Below are 10,261 nucleotides of genomic sequence, written 5' to 3'. Positions count from 1 at the left end.
AAACAGAGCTCATATTGTGATTATTTACACCTTTAAAGCCGTTAGGATTCTCTATAAGCGAAAACAGTCACATTAGGACAAAGTTGAACAAAGTAAGGTTTTGTGGAGGACTTGATAGTCTGCAGGTCGGTTTCCAAACGCGAACATGGGAACGTGAGGAAATCCGCACAAACCACACCTCTCCACACCTTTGTCAGAGACGAAGGCATCGCGTTCTCGGGTAGCAAACGTGTATTGATGTCATGTTAGTTACCTGTGAGTGACACGGTGAAAAGGTTGTCACCGATAGTGAGTCTACGCGACTTTTGTACTTGTATTTCATAAAACTAGACCAGAAAGGGATTTCCTCGCAGACCGGGTAAGTATCATATTATTACAAATGATGCGGTAAAAAAAGCTTAATTTTTGCTGATGTTATTTTCTTTATTTTCTTATGAGTGAATACAAATATCACATAAAACAGATGACGTTGTATGTAGCCAAATGTTTACTTTCCTGAAAATAAACATGACTTCTTTATTTATTTGTTTAGTTTTTAATGGGTTTGTATAAATGGCAATTAAGTTAAGACTTATCCTTGCAGGACTATATCGTTCGTTTTGCACAATATGGATATATATTATATAAGCATTATATGACGTCTTTTCTTGTTGTGAGCATAACTTGTGTGTATCTCCACACACTCTGTCTGCAGATTGGTAATGTTTCCTGGTCGCACATCTAGAATGATTTCAAAATTTAAGGTACTTGTTTTCCTGCTGTTTTTCACTGGTATTGGTGTGTATTTCAAAACGGGCTACCAATTGACTCATTATGCTGTGGACCAAAAGCTGTGTGCTTGCATAAAATGTTTATCAGAGGATAAGCAGTTGCTTCTGGATCGATCGAATAGAAGTGTTCAACCATTTTTGACTGCAAACTTAAACCTCTCACAGAATGAATTCAACTGGTGGAAGGTAAGTAGTCACCAGGAAAGGATGACATTTTTACACACACCCCTCCAGCTCATTTGGTCTAACAACAAAGTCTAACAAATCGTGTCTGACAGGATTTGCAGGCTGAAAGCCGTAGCTTCAGAGTTTATGAAACAACAGTGGCCAACTTGTTTCAGATCTTCCCACAGAATCCAGATGTTATACAACCCAAATATGATCACTGCAGGACTTGTGCTGTGGTGGGTAATTCTGGTAATTTAAGGAGATCGCATTATGGACCGCTGATAGATTTACATGAAGTTGTCATAAGGTACTTTCTAAGCTAAAGCAATTTTTCTTTACCATTAAATTCAAATTCAAATTCAAATTCAAATTTTATTTGTCACGTACACAGTCATACACAGTACGATATGCAGTGAAATGCTTAGATATGCAGTGAAATGCAGTGAAATATCCCCTCCTACACAAAAGATCCAAACTGATGTGAAATATATCCCTTTGTGCTTTTTAGAATGAACACTGGTATTACCAGAGGCTTTGAAAAAGACGTTGGAAACAAGACAACTCATCGTGTCATGTATCCAGAGAGTGCTGTGGATTTGGATGACAACACCCATTTTGTACTGTTTCCCTTTAAGATACAGGACTTTGAGTGGCTCATTAATGCCTCTACAACAGGGTTTACTGGAAGGTGAGTTCTCTTTTTCAGGGCTACATGCACATGTATTTGACATTTATTTAACGAGACTCAGTGTCTCATTTACAAGAGAGACCTGTTTTAGACAACATAATTAAATGAAAATAATAAAATAGAAAAAATAGAAAAAATAAAATAGCAAAATCTGCCTCATTAAGATCAAGTTCCCAGTGATGAAAATCAGCACTGGGACGTCTTTTAAATCTACAAGCAAAATCAGTTAAGCGAGAGAGCTCAAAGTCTTTCTGTAATGTATTCCACGAAGACAGACTTCAAATGATGGCACCTTTAAGCTCTCTACAAACTGATTATCCTGAAATCATACTATGACTACATTTTTATGCAACATGCAGACAGATGAAGTGTCCTCATAACAACTCATCTTACTGTAGTTCATTTACGTATGCTTTTGTACTGTTCTTAGGATTGTGACTTAATATAAAGTAAAAATAAAAAAATTGAATAAAGACTCTTAATGCTTGTTGAAAAGTTATTTTATGTGAACCATTTTTAGGCAGTTGTGCAGCCACTAATTTGGGCACATGAAAATCATACAATCATTTTGTACTTTATTTTGTTTCAGATAAAATATTCTGATTTCATCTGAGCTTGCCCAGCTTTCTTCTTGGTCCCACCAATGCCACCCCATTAAAAGAAAAAATAACACTCTAAGGTTTAGATGTTACAGTCAGCATACACTACCTTCTTCTCTCCCAGCTGCTAAAATTACCGACACCTGCTCCTAAGCAAATTATCTCGAAATATTTCCCCTAGATCGTCTTGCAGTACAGAATTTACATCAAATGCAAAAATAGAATGCCACTGCATGAATTCAACATGTACGCAGATTAAAAGGATTTGGCTGATGGATGTAGTGTGAGGTGATATAAGGTGAATTTCTGTATCAAACCATTACTCTGATCCTTCTCCATGTTCAAGACGGACCATGCCTTTTTTAGCTTTGTTTTTGTTAAACACCTACTTCATATTTTTCAATGTCATGCTGTTTCCAACAGGTCATATATGCCAGTGAAATCAAAGATCAAAACTAACAAGGATTTGGTGAGTAGCGTCAATGGCAAAGCTTCCTGGTGGCAATGGTAATATTTAAAAATAAAAGATGTTTAAAGGCTCATTCTAATTTCTAACAGGTCATGGTGGTAAATCCAGCTTTTATGAAATATGTACATGAGGTTTGGCTTGGAAATAAGGGACGTTATCCATCCACTGGCTTTATGGCTTTGATTCTTGCACTTCACATTTGTGATGAGGTAAGTACAAAGTTTTCAGTCTCCGAAGTGCCAGACGTACAAAATAAAATATGATTTTTATTGTCATACAAGCTGGTCCATTTGAGTCTTTGCTAATTTGTTCTTTTGTTCTTATATTGCTCTCCTAAATAGATGTGCATTTCAAAAGTTCAAAATGTCTTTGGTGAAGATCAGAGCAGGTTTACCCACCAGTACCACTTGATTAAAAAACTCTGGTTTAATCTGTGAATGGTTAAATTTCAGTTCACATGCCCTATGAAAGTGAAAGCTGTTGCAAGTATTTCTGATGTGTCCCCTTCTTAAATTGACTAGACTACAATCTAGAAGACATTCCTTCATGGAAAGCTTTTTAGCTAAACCTCTCAATAAGAGGTTTTGTCATTGTATACTCATGGTATAATCATAGTGTTTCCATTTAGTGCTCAGGTCGCTGTCCAACTGTTCATTTCATTTTTCAGCAGCCATTGTTTGGATTTTAGTTAAAAAAGGGACATTTTGTTCATGCATTTGTTTCCCATTCATTCATATGTTCATTTTTTGTCTTCCTAGGTTAATGTGTTTGGTTATGGCGCTGACAGTGATGGAAACTGGAGTCACTACTGGGAAATACTCACAAACAAAAGGTTAAGAACTGGAGTACATCCTGGAAATTATGAGTATAACATCATCCAGCAACTAGCTCAGCAACAAAAAATTAAGTTCTATGAAGGCCTAATGAAAAAAATGTGATTGAATGCCATACACTCAGTGGGGAAAGAACTGAAAGCCAAATGGATGTGTATCTACAACTATAGTAATTTCCTAACCCTCCTAACTGAAACTGATATTGGGAATCTTTAGGAAGGACTAGTAATCATGAAAGGGGTTACGTTAAAGAAGTCTTTGGATATGTGACATTTTGGTAGTTTCCCCCCTAAACCATAGCTTAAATTAACCATGTAAAAAATTTACCCAGGGGTTATACTCTTTAGTAGTTTCTAACATCTATGGTTCTTAAGAAATGAAGTATTTTCTTACGAGTTGGCAGAATTACAAGAAGACAGACAACAGCATTATTATTCTTAGTTAAAGTAAGCTGGTTGCATGAAAAGGAAAATGGTGCAGTAAAGTAACTTATAACATAGAGGGTGTTTAATTCATGTAATGAATATTGTCAGCATTTTCTAATACAGTCAGCAAATATTTAGATTTGTAGAATTTTACAGGGTTGATCTCCTTAAACTTGTGTTATTGTTATTATGCAAGTGGAGAGCCGTCATACTCTCAGAGTAGGAAGGACTCAAACACACAAACACAAACAGAGGCAGGCAGTCTTTTCGTTCAAGCTCGGGTCCTCTACCAGAGGCCTGGGAGTTTGAGGGTCCTGCGCAGTATCTTAGCTGTTCCTAGGAGTGCGCTCTTCTGGACAGAGATCTCCGATGTTGTTCCTCGGATCTGCTGGAGCCACTCGCCTGGCCTGGGAGTCACCGCACCGAGTGCTCCAATTACTACTGGGACCACTGTTACCTTCACTCTCCACATCTTCTCGGGCTCTTCTCTGAGCCCTTGGTATTTCTCAAGCTTCTCGTTTTCCTTCTTCCTGATGTTGCTGTCATTCAAAACCACTACATCTATCACTCACATGTGGGCAGATGTTCCAATCAAATATTAATTATTGTCACAAAAGCATTGTGGTTAGACATGATCATGATTTCTAGTAAGGATAGTATGGATATATCAGCATTTTTCTGACAACCTAATTTTGTTCCTACTACTGCTGCCATAACCACCACATCAAATAAAATGTAAAAGGGTACACCACATAGCACTTATTAGTGAATGTATGTTTTGCTGGACACCTGGAGTGCATTCCTGACTATCCATTGTAAACAGTGTTTTTTTGTTGTTGTTGTTGTAGTTTTATGTATTTTTGGGAGAGGACAAAATAACACATATAGTATGTGTATTAATATGGTTACAGTTAAGCCTCAATTCTAACCCTTGGCTTGCAAGCTGCAGGTTACTAACACAAAGGTTACTGTCCTCAGGCAGTACAACACACACAAACACACACTCACACTGGTAGAGGAGAGAGAGAGAAAGGAAGAAAGGTAAACTGTATCCAGATAACCCAGGGACAATTTGCTTTCCTAAGCAGCTTAACAGTTCATTTCATGTTGAAGTTGCCACCTTTGGTTTCGAGTTTGATTTTAAAAGTGATGTTTTGAATATTTCTGAAATGCATTTTTTCCATTCATCATTCATCACCTCTTTCTCATATCTAAAAATGGGCATTTGCATCCTTTCAGATCCACATTTTATATAGGGTTGTAATAATTTAACTTTATTGCTTTTTTTAATGATTATGGGAGAAATAATATATTATAGCATTTGAAAAAAATGCTTACCTTTTATGATCTAACATTTGAACATTGAGCATTTAGAAATCAGATATTTGTAACTATGTTAAAAAAATATTTGAAAATTATGTAGGACATAAACAGCTGGTCAGCAGAAATGTGCACTACATTGCCAAAAGTATTAGCTCATCTGATCTGACTCATCTATCAAATTTCCAGATAGAGAAGCATGGTTTGTCAAACCAAAGAGCACTTATTGGTGAATTTGTGTTTTGCTCTTGCACCTGGGGTGCATTCCTGCTATATATATATATATATATATATATATATATATTTATATTGTATAAATATATATATATATATATATATTTATATTGTATAAAGTATTAAGACTTTTTTGGCTTTGTATTTTTTGTATTCTAGAAGCACACACAGCAAATGGTAATTTTATCAGTTTGGTGTGGGATCACTGAATTTTACAGTGAGCAGCAGCATGCTCGCATTTAAGTATATAATTGTTTGCAATGTAACAAAGATTACCCAACTTTTTAAATGATCTGTAGACCTCTTGTCAAATTAATGACCCACCAATATGTTCCATTTATTTGTTTAGTCACCAAATATTTAAATATTACAACTTTTACAAGAATAATCTCAAAGTTTTATTATGACCCACCAATATGTCCCTTGTGTTCAGTAAAGGGCAATATAGGATTCATGTTTTAGTGGCCTTAAGAACTCATTAACCACTTATCAGTGTGAAAAGGATCACCCATTCAAATCTACTCAAACAGAATAACAAGGGTAAATAAAATGCTCTTAAGCAAAAAAAGTGTGTTTTAACATATATATATAATATAGTTTGTTGAGTCATTCTTTAGACTAACTTGACAGTTCTTAATTTTCTGAAAATCTATAAAGGTTTTAACATTTTCTTTCTGTTAGCTACATATGAATAAATAAATAAATAAATAAATAATTAAATGAATAAAAAAAAGGTTTGTGTACAAATGAAACTGGACAGTTCCTCAAGCCAATTCCACAGAGAAAATAAAATGTAAAAATAAGATAAAATGGAAACAAAAACAAAAAACTCCATGGTCCTGCTCCCCAGTCGATGCCATACCTATTATATTTAAAACTTGCTCATTATGTAAGTGATCATTATCAAGTTACAGAATAGAACCAAACAGAGCACATGAAGTTGATTATGTTTTCTGTTGTGACAGGCATTTTCAAATGCAGTATTTCAAGCAGAGCTCAGAAATTAAACAAGAAATGGATTTATGAATCAATAAATGAATGTATCTACCAATTCATCAGTCATTCAATATTTTCACAACAATAAAGTGAAATGATTTTTGCAAATGTCTCCCCAGTATGAACTCAAAAACCACAATAAGGGCATTTGTGAGGTAAACTGGTAATATTTAGACTTGCCATTTGCCTTTTGAAGAAGTGCTTGTATTTGGCTTTTTCATGGAAGTTCTTGGCCAGATAACAACAACATAATACATAACAGTAAAAAGTCTGAGTCAGAAGAGACAAACTAATGTCTGACCAAAGACTGCTGGCCTGAAAGAGCAGGCTACAGTTTTTCCCTTTTTATGGGACATTGGCAAACACTGGACAGCCTCTTTTGAGCTCATCCTTCATCCAACCAAGGTTCACGAAACTCAAGAGATTCACATCTAGAACAAATAAAAAGGATTAGGCTTAAAACCAGACAACCAATTAGTCATTTAACTGATTAATGGTTGAGACATTTTTGTGTGATTGCATTTGTAACATCTGAATAAGTGTTGATTAATCACTGCTGTTAGTTTTTTTTTTTTTTTTTTTGCTGGAGCACCACACAGCCCTTGGATCGGTTGAAGATGGTTTTGTTTTGGAGGCTGCAGACTCTTGTACTGGAAATTTCTTTAGTTTATGTATTAATTGATTCACTTTAGTAACAGTAGTAACACTTTTGTACTCAGTATAGAAAGCTCACTCTTGGCATCAGTTGTATGCATGTGGAATGTGATCAAAAGTGGGGTCCAAGTTTTATTGCACCTTCACAGCAGACTCATTTTCCTCTTGAGGGCTCTGGACATCCTGTTGCAGATGAGATGACGGTTGGTCGGAACTGTTCCTAGACTGAAGAGATAAGGATCTGTTAATAATTGATCTGCTGTGAAACGTTCTTTGTTTGGGAAGTATAAAGGGATCAGGGTGATGTCTTTCACTCAGAAAAACGGGTTAGGTGTGTGATCTGAACATTTTTCTCCACTGCAGTGTTTTTCTTTTCTTTTTTAAATAAACCTCACTTCAAAAGCCATGCATGCCTGTTGTTTGCAGTTTTATTCAATATTTTCCATAACACTCTCAACACTGAATATCCAGCAATGACGAGCTCACCTGAAACTTCACACCTTGGCTCATGTGATTAGGTAGAGCACATGTGTCAAACTCATGGCCCGCAAGCCACATCCAGCCCGGCGTACATTTATATCCGTACCTCTTGATGGATCTCAAGAAGAAAAGAAGAGGCTGTTGAAGGAGTGTATGGTGAAAAACAATTATATCCTTTCTCCTAACACTCACTCATCCCTTACTCAGGAGAAGCTAAGATGAAGCAGCATTAGCTTAATGAAAAGCACTCACCGAGACACAGATGCATAAACAGTCACCAGAGACAGTGAAAATATTTCACACCACATAACAAGATATATTACACTTTACAAAGCTCTTTAAAAAAAAATCTGTTCTTCACGTGAGCAAATAAGTAAAATCATCTGTGTGCCAACAGATAATCCAGTTTTCCCACTTAGACAGAACCATCAATGCTGTTTGAAGTCAGACGTCCTTCATCTTCCATCCATTCTCTTTTGTTGCGTTTGAACTGGAGCCTATCTCAGCGGTCACAGGTCAAAACACTCAGGTCACCACTCTGTCACAGATACTTGTGAAAGGTGCTATGGAAAGATAAAACTGATATTACTTTTGAAATGACCAAATATATTGAGTCATTATATTTGTCCATCCATCCATCCATCTTCATCTGCTTTATCCGAGGCCAGGTCGCATTACTGCAGCTGCAGCCCCAATCCGTCTGTCGATCTCCGGCTCCCTTCTCCCATCACTCGCGAACAAGACCCCGAGATACTTGAACTCCTCCACCTGGGGCAGGAACTCATCCCCGACCCGGAGTGGGCACTCCACCCTTTTCCGGCTGAGAACCATGGCCTCAGATTTGGAGGTGCTGATCCTCATTCCCGCTGCTTCACACTCGGCTGCGAACCGTTCCAGTGCGAGCTGGAGGCCCTCACCCGATGAAGCCAACAGAACCACATCATCCGCAAAAATCAGAGATGAGATTCTGAGGCCACCAAAGCGAAAGCCCTCCGCCACTTGCCTGCGCCTAGAAATCCTGTCCATAAAAATTATGAACAGAACCGGAGACAAAGGGCAGCCCTGGCGGAGCCCATCGCCCACCGGGAACGAGTCCGACTTATTGCCGGCAATGCGAACCAAGCTCTTGCAACGGTTGTATAGGGATCGAATGGCCCGTAGCAATGGGCCAGACACCCCATACTCCCGCAACACCTCCCACAGGACACCCTGAGGGACACGGTCGAATGCCTTCTCCAAGTCCACAAAACACATGTAGACTGGTTGGGCAAACTCCCATGCACCCTCAAGTATCCTCGAGAGGATAAAGAGCTGGTCCAGTGTTCCGCGACCAGGACGAAAACCGCATTGTTCCTCCTGTATCCGAGGTTCGACTAGCGGACGAACTCTCCTTTCCAGCACCCTGGCATAGACTTTCCCAGGGAGGCTGAGGAGTGTGATCCCCCTGTAGTTGGAACACACCCTCCGGTCCCCCTTCTTAAAGATGGGGACCACCACCCCAGTCTGCTAGTCCACAGGTACTGCCCCTGATCTCCACGCAACATTGCAGAGGCGTGTCAACCAGGACAGCCCTACAATGTCCAGAGCTTTCAGGAACTCGGGGCGGACCTCATCAACACCAGGGGCTCTGCCACCAAGGAGTTGTTTACACAATAGCATCCCCAGGCTTCTACCTTTCTACCTATAAAACCCGGAGAGCAGCCAAATGGCTGGTAGGCTTTTAGCTAAGCTTTAGCTTCAGCCAAGTGGAAGCTAAATTGGCTAGTCATTCATATGTATATTAGGTTGTTACCTGGGAATTCTGGAGGGAGGGGAGTGGGGGTGTGTCAATGAGGGAGTGGGGGAGCTGCTAAAAGCTGTGAACTTCCTTTTGTGTTCGTCTGATGCATTCTCAATCATCCAGGGAAATAAATCTCCAAAAGTCACCAACTTGGAGTGTTTCAGTTTGCCATCTTAGGGAGAAATCAACACACATGGGTGTATGTCCTTTGTTGCTGAGATTGCTAAGAGAGACTTTGGCGAGATCACGCAAAAATAACTCGGGATCTCGCAAAAGTTTTGCGAAATCTCCCAAAACAAACTCAGGATCTCGCAAAAGTTGAATTCCAACAATGGCGGCAGCTACTTAGTTGTAATATTACTCTTTCTGGGTCACAAAATACACTTTTAAGATATTTTGAGGCATGAATGTAGTTGTGTAAACGTCAGATATTTGCTCAGTTTACAAGACATCGCATATTTGCAAAAGTGCTCAGACGTTTTCGGAGATCTGACACCCACCATCTCAAAGCTAACGGGAGGTCAAGACCTACTACAGCCGGGAGGAACACCGCTCTCCCGGCACATCGTGCCTTGACCTCCCGGTCGGCTTTGAAGAGCTAAAACTAAAACGAGATGAGCACACTTTGTCTAGGGTGCATTTCTGAGATTTCACACAACCCAGGATTCAAATCATGAATACATAATGGTATTGGATTTACAACATTATAAATGAAATGTGCTCTATTTGGAAGCAGCAGGCCCCCCCCTCCCCTTTTGACGGGTTGTGTGCGAGACTTTAAATCAGGGGTAGGCAACCTTTCTGATGACGAGTGCCATTTAAAATTTCCTCAGAAGTCCTGTGCC

At 38.8% G+C, this 10,261-nt stretch overlaps 1 protein-coding gene across 3 annotated transcripts; it reads left to right on the top strand.

Moving 5' to 3' along the window:
* Positions 1-244: 244 nt before the first annotated feature.
* LOC106676329 (CMP-N-acetylneuraminate-beta-galactosamide-alpha-2,3-sialyltransferase 1-like) lies at positions 245-4,072 on the top strand. Of its 3 annotated transcripts, XM_076879205.1 has the most exons (7): positions 245-358; positions 695-956; positions 1,049-1,245; positions 1,447-1,626; positions 2,649-2,694; positions 2,784-2,903; positions 3,453-4,072. In XM_076879205.1, exons 2-7 carry the CDS (start codon positions 702-704, stop codon positions 3,630-3,632), a joined length of 978 nt encoding a protein of 325 aa, XP_076735320.1. In that variant the 5' UTR covers positions 245-358; positions 695-701; the 3' UTR covers positions 3,633-4,072. The 3 variants fall into 3 exon arrangements, with proteins under 3 accessions (XP_076735320.1, XP_076735321.1, XP_076735322.1); XM_076879206.1 differs by lacking the exon at positions 1,049-1,245 and having other exon boundaries at positions 695-743; positions 3,453-4,061; XM_076879207.1 differs by lacking the exons at positions 695-956; positions 1,049-1,245 and having other exon boundaries at positions 3,453-4,061.
* The last annotated feature ends 6,189 nt before the right edge of the window (positions 4,073-10,261 follow it).

This window comes from Maylandia zebra, linkage group LG22, assembly GCF_041146795.1.
Source record: "Maylandia zebra isolate NMK-2024a linkage group LG22, Mzebra_GT3a, whole genome shotgun sequence".
NCBI classification, from domain to species: Eukaryota; Metazoa; Chordata; class Actinopteri; order Cichliformes; family Cichlidae; genus Maylandia; species Maylandia zebra.
The sequence above is the reverse complement of the archived record's forward strand: the minus strand, read 5'-3'. Positions and strand labels throughout refer to the sequence as shown.

Excerpts from the sequence above, each read along its gene's own strand:
- LOC106676329 (XM_076879205.1), top strand. The coding sequence starts at position 702 with ATGTTTCCTGGTCGCACATCTAGAATGATTTCAAAATTTAAGGTACTT. Across the intron at positions 957-1,048 it reads ATGAATTCAACTGGTGGAAG|GATTTGCAGGCTGAAAGCCG; the intron begins GTAAGTAGTCAC and ends CGTGTCTGACAG. Across the intron at positions 2,695-2,783 it reads TCAAAACTAACAAGGATTTG|GTCATGGTGGTAAATCCAGC; the intron begins GTGAGTAGCGTC and ends AATTTCTAACAG.